Here is a 13,780-nt window from a genome sequence, read left to right as displayed (position 1 = left end):
GGGGGGGGGGGCAGGTGGTATCAATAATGAACTCATCTCCAAGTAAGGAGGTCAGGAACAATCCAGTATCGAAATGAAATAGGATGTCTAAAAAAGAGGCTTCACATAGACCCTGACACTATTGACATTTGCCAAAAGTGTGCACGCTCAAGTGCAGGCACAGTGTGACAACCAAAAATGTCTCTGACGTTGTTAGGTGTCCTGTGGGGGAGAAAATCACTCCTAGTTGAGAACCACCAACCTAGAGCTTGCAAACTTTTGAATATAGGACTTTGTCTCATGGAACCCTTGGAAGCATCCCAACTCTGTCTGGGAGGTGCAGAACCCATCCTGGCTCTGACCAGATGGCGATGCAGGTGACAGTTTTATTCCCACAGATTGATAACAGTGACGGTAGCTAATGTGTACTGAGCACCTACTATGTGCCAGGCTCCATCCCAACTGCTACACAGGCAAGGATTCTGGGTCACTCTTTGGGGTCCCCGTTTTCCTCAGGAGCCCGCACCTGACCTCCTTCCCTGCACACCCACAGAAAGAGGAGGTGGGTGTCAAGACAGAGGTGCTCCAATCCCTGCTTCCCTTGGCGAGCTTGGCTGGGAGGTGGTGCCTCAGCTCCCTCATCTGGACGTGGGACTGATGACACCTCCTTTGCAGGCTGTTGGAATTAGAAACCGTGCACAGGGGAGGTTCTGAATGCAAGGAGCATGTACAGTTGTGTTTCCGCTGACTCTTCTCTTCCTAGGCCTTGGTCTGCACCTTATACTTTCCTTTCTACTGTGGGCTGATCCCCCCCGAGTTCAGAGGGGAGGTGAGTGCACTTTGGAACCCTGTTCTGTGCTCTGGGCAGCCTGGGGTGCACACTGTGGAGAGGTGCTCGGGTGGAGGAAACCAGCGCTCCTTGAGCACTTACTGTGTGCCAGGCCCTCCCCCTGCTCCTAGGGGGCATTCAGCCTCCTGGGCTGGAGTGGCCCTGTGACTCAGGGACAGCTGGAGGGTCACCAGCTGCAGCCAGTGTGGGAGGCCCTCTGAGAGGGCAGGACCATCCACCTGCCTCCCACAAATTGCAGCGCTACATCGACGGGGCTCTGAGCAACAACTTACCCTTTGCGGACTGCCCCTCCACCATCACAGTGTCCCCCTTCCATGGGACAGTCGACATCTGCCCCCAGAGCACCTCCCCCAGCCTGCATGAGCTGAACGCCTTCAACGCCAGCTTCCAAATCTCCACCAAGAACTTCTTCCTGGGGTTCATAAGCCTCATACCCCCCAGCCTCGAGGTAGGTCTGGCCCCGTGATGGTGTTAGAGGCTTGGCCACGGTCAAGGGTCCCGTGAGTCAGACTTCGTGTGCTCCTAACTCACACTGCCCCCTGAGCCTCAAGGCAGTTCCAACGTATGTCCCCAGTCTCAAAGCCAAACACCTGAGTCCTAATGGGGTCCAGTCATGTCCTTACTGTTCTTGCCGCACTGAGCCAGTGATGAGTGAGGAGTGGCCCCAGGTCAATGGGACACACTCGTGCCAACTCTGCTGAGCTGGCCTTTGAGCAGGGCCTTTGCCTGTGCTCCTCTGGGCCAGGGTCTGTAGGCACGTACCGTTAGTTCCATTTCTCAGGGGAGGATACTATGGCTGAGAGAGGTTAAGCAACTTGTTCAAAGTCACACAGCCTGGAAGCAGTAAAACCAGGATTCAGACCTGCAGTTGGCTCAGGCCCACGCTCTTGACCACTGTCCTTGACTGTGGCCAAATGGACCAACCACTGTGGAGGCAAGGCACAAATGCAAAGAAAAAAACAAAGGAAGGGTTTTTTACCCCTTGGTATTCCTGGAAAATAGATAATTTGACAACTATTGAAATACACTCCTCCTGGCCGGGCGTGGTGGCTCAACGCCTATAATCCCAGCACTTTGGGAGGCTGAGGCTGGCAGATCACTTAAGGTCAAGAGTTCGAGACCAGCCTGGCCAACATGGTGAAACTCCATCTCTACTAAAAATACAAAAATTAGCTGGGCGTGGTGGCTCATGCTTGTAATTCCAGCTACTCAGGAAGCTGAAGCAGGACAATTGCTTGAACCAGGGAGGTGGAGGTTGCAGTGAGCCGAGATTGTGCCTTTACACTACAGCCTGGGTGACAGAGTGAGACTACATCTCAAAAACAAACAAAAAAAGAAAGAAAGAAAGACACACACACACACACTCCTCTGCCCCAACCACATCCTGGCTCTTCCCTGTCCCTTCTACCTCTCAGGTTTGTGTAGTGCTTTCTAAGTCACGAGACAAGGTCATGTTCATTTACTCTGGTACTCCCCACACCCCTGGGTGGGCAGGAAAGCCCAGCCGCATTTTCTAGATAAGGAAGCTGAGGCACTCAGAGAGTTGGCACTGTCACGCTGAAGTCTCACAGCAAGGGTGTGAGGGGGACAGCACCCTTTGCCACCAGTGGGGCTTTAATCAGACAGGCAGGTGGGGCTCCTGGTTCCTCCGCCTATCTCAGTCTTGTCTTGGGGGTGAACATCAAAGGAGCAAAGGGAACCCCCATCCACTGCCCTACAAGGGGCCAAAGTCCCAGCCTTCCCAGGCCTTGTTATCCCATTTTCCAGAGGCAGGAACTGAGGCAAGAGAGGGGAAAGGCTGGGGCAAGAGCAGCTCGGGTGTCTCAGAGGGGAGAAGCAATGGGCCTGCAGGGACAGAACTAGCCAAGCAGATGTACCTGCAGGCCTCTGGCCCCTCCTGCCCAGTGCTAAGGTCCACAGAGGTCCCTGAGCCCAGTTGAATGGTCACTTGGGGAGAATAGGCTGGGCTGGGACTATCTCCAGTTAAAGATAAGTCTCTGGCCTGTACCATCTGCTCAAGGGGCAGGTCCAGGCCTTGCCCATCCCACCCTTGCCTTGTGTGTTGGCAGGTAGTGGCCGACAACTGCAGACAAGGCTACCTGGATGCCCTGAGGTTCCTGGAGAGACGTGGTAGGTGGCAGTCCCACAGTGGCTGGGGATCGTGTCCCACATGGTGCCAGGTGGATCCTGCCTCTTGGGCCTTTGAGCTGCTAGGGACCTGGACTCACTCACTGTTGTCCTCAGCATCTGCTCTGTGCTGGACCTGAGCTGAGTACTGGGGACTCAGAGAAGAATCACATACAAGTTCCACTGTTGAGCAGCCCGCAGCCTGGTGCAGGGGGACAGACCCAGAGAGAGACAACCCAGGGGGATGGGTGCAGGGATGGCGGGATGCTCAAGGTTGTGAGAGTCCAGAGGACGCATTGGACTCAGCCTGGGGGTTGAGGGTAGGTAAGGAGGGCTTCCTGGAGGCAGTGACAGATAAGCTGGGTTTTGACTAGTTCATTATGAAGACATCGGCAAAAATGAAGATTCCAGCAAAAGAAGAGGGCATTCTAGGCAGAGGGAAAAACAAGAGAGAAGGGACAGAGGCAGGCACCTTGAGGGCACATAACTCAATATGGCAGGAGGTGTGTGTGCGTCTGTGTGTTCATGGGGCAGTGGGTGTGCCAGAGAGGTCTGGGCTGGAGAGTCTGAACATCATCCACAGGACAGTGCTCTTCAAACTAGTGGAGTAGACATTCAGATGCAGGCCGCCTGGCTCCCGAACTCATGCGCTCAAGTCCTACGTTGCAACCAAAAACACACAATCAAGAGGCATTTGCTGAGCGCTTTGTATGTGCCCAGATGTGAGCTTAAGCTTTATGTATTTATCTTGTTTAATTCTCAGAGCAACCATATAAGGCAGGTCTTACTTTTCCTTTTTTACAGAGAGAAAAACTGAGGCAAAGGGCATTGGGTCACATAGCTTGCAGGTGGTGGAGCCAGAATTGGAACTCTGGATTGTGTCTTTGGGGTCTGGGCTCTGATGAGCCACTTGAAAGTGGGCAGGGAGTGGGCAGAGCAGGGCCAGGGGAAGGCAGAAGGGAGTCATCAGGAATAAGCCCTGCATCCATCCCCCAGCACAGTGGATCCCCAGAACTGGGTTTGGGCACTGAGGGATGTGGGCAGCATGGGGCGCCTTGGGGAGGCTCAGATGCCTGACTTATCCTCTCTCTTCCCTGATCCAGGACTCACCAAGGAGCCGGTGCTATGGACACTGGTGTCTAAGGAACCCCCAGTCCCGGCTGATGGAAACTGGGATGCTGGCTGTGACCAATGCCAGAAGAGGAGCCTGTCTCTCAACTGGAAAGTGCCCAACGTGCAAGTCAAGGACATACCCAACTTTGAGCAGCTCTCGCCAGAGCTGGAGGCTGGTAGGGACTCTTCCTGCATTTGCTCACCTACCAGGGCCCTGCACTCAGGGGCCTGGGTTCAGGGACCCTGCCTTGAAGGCACTCGTGGTCTGGAAGAGGACAGGACTCATTTACTGAGCACCTACTAAATGCCAAGTGTGGTACTATGGGCTTTTTACATGTGGCATCATTCATTCCTCCCCACAACCCTGGGCCTAAGCATTATTCGTACCCACTTCACTGATGAGGAAACCAAACCTCAGAGAAAGGAAGGGACTCACCAAGGGCTCAGAGCCTGCAGCTAGGGGATTTGAACCCAAGCCTGTGCCTGCCAAAGCCAGGTCTTTGCCCACTGCCCCGGAAAGGGCAGGAGTGTTTGACAGACATAGGAGAGGCACATACAGAGGGTTCTGGATTCCCCAGATGAAAATGAACTCATTTCGTCCTTCCAACAACCATCTGAGGATAGTACAGAATTGTTCTCATTGTAAAGATGAGGAAACCATAGCACAGAGAAGTGAAGCGACTTGCCCAAGGTCACACAGTAGCAAATGGCAGAACCAGGGGTTCTACTCGGAACCACTTAGTCTGCTCTCCTGCTCTGTGACTAAATGTCACAACTGCAACAACAGGAAAGTACAGGGTCCCACAGGCACATGTAATGACGGCAGGGGGTGAGTTTGAGCAGCATCTGAGTGAAACTGGAAGGGAGATGTTGGCCAGGCCAAGAGGCAAAAGAGCATCGGGGAGAGGGCCTGGCACACGCAAAGGTCCTGGGGTTGGTGAGGGAGAGCCAGGAGGTCCCTGTGGCTGCAGCATGAGGGGCAGGCAGCAGAGGTGAGCTTGGGAGGCTGGCAGGGTGGGCAGGTGGCCTCGAAAGCTGTGGGAGAAGGGAGTGAGGTGGACGGGAGGGGGTGGTGGACCCAAAGAGGCTGAAGGGGTGGGAGGCTGGGAGGAGAGTGATGGTGGTCGAGGCCAGATCAGGGAGAGGGGGGGGGGCAAGGGGACAAGGAGGGGGCCCCTTTTCGTGCCGGGAGGCCGCACGAGGATATGCAGAAAAGGCCGTGGACCTGTGCCCAGCCCCTGAGGTCCAAACTTGGGATTCTGGAACCCGGTAGTGTCCCTGCAGCCACACGGGGGCACCAGAGAGCTGCCTTGGGTGGAGCACCAACTCCTGGGTGCTGTGCCCTCGCCAGCTCGGGAGGGAATTGTGAATCTCATCTCTAATCCTCACCTGCCTGCCCAGGGAGGAGCGTCCTGCTGGGATCCCCAGTTTACAGAGAAGGAAGCTAGGACTCGTCCTAGGACACTCGGCGGGTGGATGTGGAGCAGGGTGTCTGGCCTGTGCTACCTGTGAATCTTCAAATGCCCTGTCTCCAGAGGGCAGTGGCCAGAGTGGACGTGGTGGCCTGAGCTGTGGCCTGGGCTATGTCTGGAAGCTGGGGTTTGGGCTCTGGCTCCGTTCCAGCCCAGATGCTGGTCCCTTCCACTCTGGTCAGGTCAGTGAATAGAAGACCCAAAAAAATGGTTGCTGCAGTCACAGTTGTGGCTGTGGGTATTAATAACACTGTCGTGTTACTGTTATTGAGAGAGTGTGGTGAGAGCATCTGTCGCAGCCTGGCAGGCCACAGACTTTCCAGAGGGGCAGGAGAGGTAGAAAGAGCTCAGGAGCCTGAGAGTCCTCAAGTCCATCCTGGCCCTGCCACTTCCTGTTGATGGTCCTTAGGCAAGTCACTTCTCCACTCTGAACCTCAGTCTCTTCATCTATGAGAGGGTATACACTACTTGTCTCATGGACAATGAAGAGTGCATAGCTACCTGCTGGCCTGTGGTGGGGGGTGGCTCAGTATTGTTTCTTCATCTGCAGAAGGTGGAGGGAGTGCAGCCTCTTACTGCGTGAGATGGGGGCACTCAGGTTGCCGGTCCACAGACACCAGGTGGGCAGGGCAATGCTGGGGCCTCTCTTGCAGCACTGAAGAAAGCATGTACGAGGGACCCCAGCCCGTGGGCCCGCTTCTGGCGCTCAGGGCCTGGACAGGTGCTGACGTACGTGCTGCTACCCTGCACGCTGCCCTTTGAGTACGTCTACTTCCGCAGCAGAAGGTAAGGCTCAGCCAGGGGGCCTGGGGAGGGTCTGGCTTGTGGCGGAGACTGGTGCCCATGGCAGGAGGGGCAGCTGGCACACTGGGTGGGCAGGGCTGGGCGGGGTGGGGGGAGCCCGGCTGCTGTCTCCACACCGTGTGGTGTTGGCTGCATGACTCACAGCCTCTGTGATCTCCTCTGTAAAACGAGACTGGTGGGGAAGGGGCATGGTGGGTACGATTGGAAGCTGGAGTCCTCCTGGTCTTCCCCCTGGACCCTAGACTGTCTCTGTGACCTTTGACCATTGCTCCACCCATCAGAATCTCAGGTTGGCTATGTGGCTGGGGCTGGGTCTCTTCAGTCTCTGGCTGGTTGTGTGGCTGGGCCCAAGTCTCTTGACCTCTCTGGGCTACAGGTTTCTCTTCTCTTCTCATTTTTCTTTTCTTTCTTTCTTTCTTTTTTTTTTTTTTGACGGAATCTTACTCTATTGCCCAGGCTGGAGTGCAGTGGCATGATCTTGGCTCACTGCAACCTCTGCCTCCTGGGTTCAAGCAGTTCTCCTGCCTCAGCCTCCTAAGTAGCTGGGACCACGGGCACACACCGCCATACTCGGCTAATTTTTTTGTATTTTAGTAGAGACAGGATTTCACCTTGTTGCGCAGGCTGGTCACAAACTCCTGAGCTCAGGCAATCTGCCCGCCTCAGCCTCCCAGAGTTCTAGGACGACAGGCCTGAGCCCACCACTACAGGTTCCTTTTCTGTAAAACAAGCCCCTTCCAAGTCAGGCCGGCTGTGGTTAGGCCCTCAGTAACATTCTAACTTGCTGGTTAATGTATCCCTCTGTGTCAGTTGTTCATTCATTCCACCAGCAGTTGCTGAGGATCTCTCAGGGGCCAAGGCCTGGCTGTGGACCGTGGAAGCAGCCCTGACCCAGACCCAGCTCCTGGCCTGGTGGAGCTCACCACCTACAGATTATCACACACTCACCTGTAACTACAGCCCCACCTAGAGGTTCCCTGGGAGAGGCCTAGCTTCCAGCTGCACAGCTCAATCTAGGGACTCTCTGGCCAGGGAAGGCTGCCCGGAGGAGATGACTCAGGCTATAATCTGAAGGATGAGTCAGCATCCACCAGGCAAAGAGGACAAGGAGAATGTTCTAGGCAGATGGAACAGCACGTGCAAAGGCCCAGGGGCAGGAGGTAGAAAGGCCCGTTCGAGGAGCAGGAAGGCAGGCCAGTAAAGCTGGAGCCTCAGCTTTACTGCCGCAGAAGACGAGGCAGAGGAGGCTGGTGGGGCAGGTGCACAGAGCTCTGGAGCCGGCTTAGCTAGTCTTTGTCCAGAGAGTGGTGGAAAGGCTGGGAAGGGTTTGAGCAGGGAGGTGGCATGGGGAGATGTGTATTGTTTAAAATTCTCTCTTCTCCGGAAGAAGGTCTGTGACGGTGAGCCACAGGTCTCTGTCCTGCTCAGTGTTGAGTTAATGCATGAGTCAGTCCTGCTGTTTAAATTGCCAGTGGCCCAAAGCCAGGAGAGAGCTTTCTACCGACAGATTCTCCTCATGCTGAGCTGTTTACAGAAACCACGAGTTGAAATCCAAAAGTATAAATGTAAAGTCCAACCTTTTCAGTTAAAAACAAATTCATTGTGTGAGCCCCAAAGGGGAGCCTGCCCAGACCACAGGGAAGTTCACTCTTTGTATTTTTCACAATACATATGTTCAACAACGTAGGTTGCATTAATAGAGGCAGGTGGTCCAGAACAAGGGAGGTGACAGTCCCGCTTATGTCTTGCCACCACACCACACTCTCTGGACTGCAAGCCTAGTTTGAACTCTGGTGTAGGGACCCCTCCAAGGGTGCTGTGGTGCAGGTGGAGGCCCTGCAGTGGTCGGTGTCTGAGGTGCCTGGCCAGAGCTTTCTCAGGCCTGGCCCTATAGGACTGTGGCCCTGCAGACAGACTCATGGTCTCTCTCCTCTGTGCTGGGATAGGACGCAGTTCCGAGGACCCTGAATCTGGGGCTGGCTCCACCATGGAGGCAGTGGGGAACCACGGGGCATCTTGAGCAAAAGGGGGCTCTGTCAGCTGTGTTTTTGGAGGGCCAGCAGCTTCTGAGAGGAGAGTGGACACAGGGGCGTGGGGTGGGGAGGGCAGGGGCTGGCCTGGAGGGAAAAGAGAGAAATGGATGGAGATAAGGAGGACATTAGGAACTACGGGTGAGGTGACTGTCCTAATTTGACAGGTGAAGAAACGGACGCCCAGACAGGTTTCCTGACCTGTGCAGGTCACCCAGCTGATGGGCAGGGAAGCTGGGCTGTACCCTCAAGCCAGCTGGACCCCAAAGGCCCACTGTCTCCCTCCCTGCGCTTCCCACTTGTTTCCTTGAGAGTCAAGGACCCTAAGGCCTGGCCACCTCTACCAAGTTCAGAGTCCATTTCGGATCATTCCAACCCTGCAGGTGCCCCTGTGGCTCTGACTTGCTCTGCAACAGTGGTCGACACTGCTGACACTTCTTCCCCCAACCTGGGCAGCCCTCAGGTGCAGGGGCCCCTGGGAGGGTGGGTTCAGTGGGGCCACACCCCAGGCTTACCTGGGCAAAGCTGACCTGCCCCTTCCTCCAGGTTGGTGGCGTGGCTGCCCGATGTGCCAGCGGACTTGTGGTGGATGCAGGGCCTGCTGAGGAGCGTGGCCCTCGAGGTTTTCTCCAGGACCAAGGCCCAGCTCCTTGGGCTCATCAGGTGAGGTGGGCAGAGGGCAGGGGCGGAGGGGGGTGGCTCTGCTGGGGGGATCGCACCAGCTGCTTCCCTGGACCCTGGGCAGGCTGTCCATGCCATCTGCCTGCCCACCTGCTTACCCGCATCCCTCTGGCCTACTCATGCAGCCATTGGCACATGTTGGTCACTGCTGTGCACCCGACCTGTGCTAGACACTCTATGACAGTCACCTTGGTCAGTCCGCATGACCTGCCGGGTGCAGTCACGGGGCCGCCCATGGGACAGGTGCCTCTTGTGGCTTCACGAGCTCCCTGCCAGTCCTCCTGCCATTGTTGCAGACGTCCCCATGTGACCTCGGATGAGGCTGGCCCTGTGTGTGGTCTGGCCTGGTCCCTCTCCTCTGACCGGCCCTCCAGACTTGGGGGTCCCCTGCGGCCCTCCCCCGTGCACTCGACAGCTATCTGTTTAGCAGGGACATCAGTGCAGTCCTCTGGGGAGTGGCCATCCCAAAACCTCCCTGACACTTCCAGCTCAGCCACATTGAGGGCCACAGGTCCTCCCTCAGAGCAGGATCTGGGGGAAGAGTGACCTGGGCTCACTATGGCTGCGCCTGCACCCACGTGGTTTCACCTACCCTTCCCAAGCCCCAGGCACTTACCCGTGGCTTCTGCTCCCTCCACAGCCCTCCAGCCACTGACGTCCTGGAAACAAGCCCCCTCCAACCCCAGATAGCTCCTTATACGGAGGAGCTCAGGCCCACCCAGCAGGCCTGAGGGGACTGAGCTGGGCCAGCCCAGTGATTGGTGTCCCTTGATTCCTGCTCTGGCCTTTGTCCTGTGTGCCCACATCTGCCCCAGCGGGAGGAGGCCCTGCCAATCTCCGTGGAGACCCTGCAGCTTGGAGCCAGTTCCCTGGGGCGCAGCCTGTCAGCATGTCCCCGGTCACTGTGTACCCAGGTCACCTGCCCTACCTCTTGCCCCGTCTCATCAGGGAGACAAAGCAGGACAGCCGCAGAGACACGTCTTATTTCCAGAATTTCCACGGGGGCTAGGAGGACAGCATTGCCGGGGAGATGGGCTCCTGTTCTGCTGTGGAGCTGCCCACGGAGCACCTCACAGAAGACGGAGAAAGTGCCTGATGCCCACGTCAGAGACCAGAGGAGCCAATCGAGATGATGGGATGGGGGTGCTCCCCCCCAGACTCTTTCTCAGTCCTGTAGTGGCCCTTGGGGGTGACCCCCGGGATCTATCCCACTCAGGAAACCTTGACTTCTGACTTTCTATCAGGTCCAGAGGGTGGAAGGCCCTGGCAGGAAGCGGGAGGAGACAGGGGTCCGGGTCGTTTCAGGATCCTAGCTGTGTGTGCTTCTGTTGGGCCCAGTGGCCCCTGCTGCCCCTACAGCCTCATTCCTGCAGGTTTGTGACGTAGCTGTGCCTCTACCTCGGGTAGAGAGGATGCCAGGGACACCAGGCCTCTGGCCTCTCCACGAGTCACTGCTCTCCCCATTGGCAGAGCGGGACCCATGCTGTGCCCCTGGCCAGGCCCTAAGGAAATGCTCAGCATCTGTGGAGATGAGGAGGTTGGATACATGGAGGCGTGAGTGAGAACAGGAAGCAATGGAACACACGTGGGAACTAAAGAGAAAATGACCAGCCTGGGCAGCATAGTGAGACCCCGTCTCTAAAAAAAAATAATACAAACTTAGCTGGGCATGTTGGTGCATGCCTATAGTCCTGCCTACTTGGGAGGCTGAAGTTGGAGGATCATTTGAGCCCAGGAGGTCAAGGCTGCAGTGAACCAGGATCACGCCACTGCACCCCAGCCCAGGCAACAAAGGGAGCCCCTGTCTCTAAATAAATAAATAAATAAAGAGACAATGAGCCACTCATTCATTCTTTCATTCATTTATTCAGCTTATGCTTAGTGAGTTATAGGCCCTGGGGACACAGTCTTGAAGAAACCTTACATTCTGGTGGGAGTGTGGGAGCAGACGCTGAACAGCGAACAGGAAAATGTAAATATGAGATTTTTTCCAGGAGCGGTGGGGCCATGAAGAAAACAAAATTGGGTGAGAGTGGGGCAGGGTGGGGGTGAAAGCAACATTGGCCCGGGTGGCCCAGGAAGGCCTTCCTGAGGAGGCGACAGCTGAGCTGAGACTGAGGATGAGAGGCTGGGTTTTGCAGGTGGAGGCAACGGCAGGTGCAAAGGCTCTGGGGTGAGACTGAAGGAGAGAAGGGCCCGCAGTGAGTGGGTGTGGAGGGAGTGGGGCAGGCAGGGGCTGGGTCAGGAGGGCACTGTCGGGGCATGGCGAGGGGTATGGATTTGGGGAGCAAATGTGAGAGAAGGGAGCGAGTGGAGGAAAGGAGGGCCCAGGGCTGCGGTGGGATTGGAAAAGGAGGAGGAAGGGGCAGACGGTGAGCATGCAGGAGGCTGTCCCCTTCCCTCCAGGACCCCCTGGGTCTGAGCAGGCCTCTACCCCTCTGGTCGTCTCCTGGGTGGGGACAGGCAGGGATGCTGTCCCTGCCTCAGAAAAAGGCTGTCCCACTTGGAGCCAGGTGGCCTGTGGCTCGCACAACACTGCAGAGCTGGCATGCTCTATGCACTGTCTCCACCCTCAGAAGCTGGGTTTGGGATTTCTCCCCTGGTGGAGAGGGGAGACCTGGCTACCTGGGTCACCAGGTGAAGGATTTAGAGGACTTTAGGAATATTCTTGCTCCCTGCCCTTTGTCCGTTGTCACAGACACAGGCCTCCATGTCCACAGGAACTCAGCCTCCCTTGATCACCCCTCCCTTGTCAGTTCCTTACATAGCGGGGACTTTGACCTGTGCTTTGTCTCCATTGCTTTCCTTTGTGACTTAGACCAGGGAAAGATAGTTGGCCCCTCCCACCTCACTCTCCATCACCCTCCGTTGCCAAGCAGGGTGTGGGAAAATGTTTCTGGCTCAGATGGTTGAATATCTCAATTGCTTACAACATTCTGCTCTGAAAACGTCTCTTTGATCTCTATTATTTGTGGCTCATGCGTCAAAGTTATCTGCTGGCAACTTGACAATGGCAGAGACCATTCACCAGCATCCCTGGCAGGACTTCACTGTTTTTAAGCACTTCCCTGGTTTCTATCTTATTTAACTCTTGGATATTTGCTCATGTGGTGTTAAAATCCAACTGCCTGCGGCTTCCCCATGGATCCCAGCTCTGTACCCTGGATCCACAGACTCTGCTTGCTCTGCCTGCCTGGAGAGAGGGGCTGAAGGGTATTGATCTTCTGAGGCCACTCTTCTTCACGGTGAACAGCTCACACCTTACAACCACTCCTCAGGGACATCGCCAATCCAGTGATGCTGTTCAGGGAGCTCCAGTCCCACACCCCGAGTTTGTTCACAACCTTCTGGGAGCATGGAGTCCAGCAGTGCCCCGGAGGTGATATGGCCAGTACTGTTTCTAAATTGTCTTTCAGCTCCCACCTACTGACCACTGCCTCTATTAATGTAGCCTCAGAATGAATGAGCTTGACCTTGCTTATAGAGCCATCATCTACCATTGGTGTCATGCCCTTCCTGGAGCCTAGAGGTGGCCCAGCTGACAGCCTAGGAACTGACCCAGGTCAGAATCCCCAACTTGTTACCAGGATCCTCCTGACACAGCCCCACATTATGGAGCAGAAAAGGGATCCTGGGCTCTGAATTCAGGCTGACCTGGGTTCGAGTCCCATCTCTACAAGTCAGCATTGATGTGACGCAGGGAAATTCCTCACGTCTCAAGGCCTCAGTCCACTCTTGGATAGAATGGAGATGATAACACATACCTCATGGAATATTTACTTGATAAAATTAAGTGCTCATGGTCGGGCACAGTGGCTCACGCCTGTAATCCCAGAACTTTGGGAGGCCAAGGCAGGCAGACCACTTGAGGTTAGGAGTACAAGACTAGCTTGGCCAACATAGTGAAACCCCATCTCTACTAAAACTATAAAAACTATCCAGGCATGGTGGCGGGTGCCTGTAGTCCCAGCTACTCAGGAGGCTGAGGCACAAGAATTTCTTGAACCTGGGAGGTGGAGGTTGCAGCGGGCTGAGATCGCACCACTACACTCTAGCTTGGGCAACAGAGTGAGACTCCGTCTAAAAAATAAATAAATAAATAAATAAATAAATAAATAAATAAATAAATAAATAAATTGCTTACTGCAGACTATATCAAATGACCTTGATGACTGCTCAGAAAGGGGCAGTGGGGAGTGAAAGTGTGTTAATTACATTTTACAGCATGCTGGGCACCAGACTGGGTGTGTCACCCACCAGGGGCCTCCTGTGAGCCTCACTTCAGCCCCTGGGTGGAGAGTAGTCCAGGCAAAACACGGAAGAGTTGCCACTGGAGTCCAGACTTGTGTGATGTCAGTGCTCTCTCTGGCCCCTGTATCATGGTCTCCCATCAAGTCTGCTGAAGTTCTGGGTCTTCCACACTCTTCTTTCCCCTGGTATCCCAGCCAGAAACCTCTCTGAGCCCTGGAGCCCTGGAGCAGCTATGGCTCTCACTTGTGGGCCACAATCCTGGGCCAGCTACAAGCCTCCCTGCCTGGCTTTCTGAGCACCAGTTGTGTGCTGGGTGTTTTCTGATGCCTGAGGCAGATCCCTTCTCCAAGGAGCTCCCATGCCTCTGATGCTATCTCCATGGAGATAACAGGTAATGCAACCCTCAAAAGTACACATCACCTTGCAGTTTACAAAGCCCATCATCTAAATCTCACTGCAACCCTGAGAGGTAG

General features: G+C 55.4%; 1 protein-coding gene across 3 annotated transcripts in view; it reads left to right on the top strand.

Annotated features, from left to right (window-relative positions):
* Nucleotides 1–10,902, top strand: part of PNPLA5 (patatin like phospholipase domain containing 5) — a 12,363-nt gene extending 1,461 nt beyond the window's left edge. The window contains exons 3-9 of one of the 3 annotated variants that reach the window (XM_023222285.2): nucleotides 743–808; nucleotides 1,068–1,277; nucleotides 2,899–2,959; nucleotides 4,060–4,245; nucleotides 6,195–6,327; nucleotides 8,922–9,038; nucleotides 9,697–10,902. In XM_023222285.2, coding sequence (XP_023078053.1) covers nucleotides 743–808; nucleotides 1,068–1,277; nucleotides 2,899–2,959; nucleotides 4,060–4,245; nucleotides 6,195–6,327; nucleotides 8,922–9,038; nucleotides 9,697–9,787 — 864 coding nt within the window. In that variant the 3' untranslated portion in view covers nucleotides 9,788–10,902. Of the gene's footprint in view, nucleotides 1–61; nucleotides 813–1,067; nucleotides 1,278–2,898; nucleotides 2,960–4,059; nucleotides 4,246–6,194; nucleotides 6,328–8,921; nucleotides 9,039–9,696 lie in introns of those variants that run through there. The other 2 variants (XM_023222286.2, XM_031934656.1) reach the window with 2 other exon arrangements.
* The last annotated feature ends 2,878 nt before the right edge of the window (nucleotides 10,903–13,780 follow it).

The sequence above is a fragment of the Piliocolobus tephrosceles genome, chromosome 19, assembly GCF_002776525.5.
Source record: "Piliocolobus tephrosceles isolate RC106 chromosome 19, ASM277652v3, whole genome shotgun sequence".
Taxonomy (NCBI): domain Eukaryota; kingdom Metazoa; phylum Chordata; class Mammalia; order Primates; family Cercopithecidae; genus Piliocolobus; species Piliocolobus tephrosceles.
This window is presented reverse-complemented; position numbering and strand designations above follow the sequence as displayed.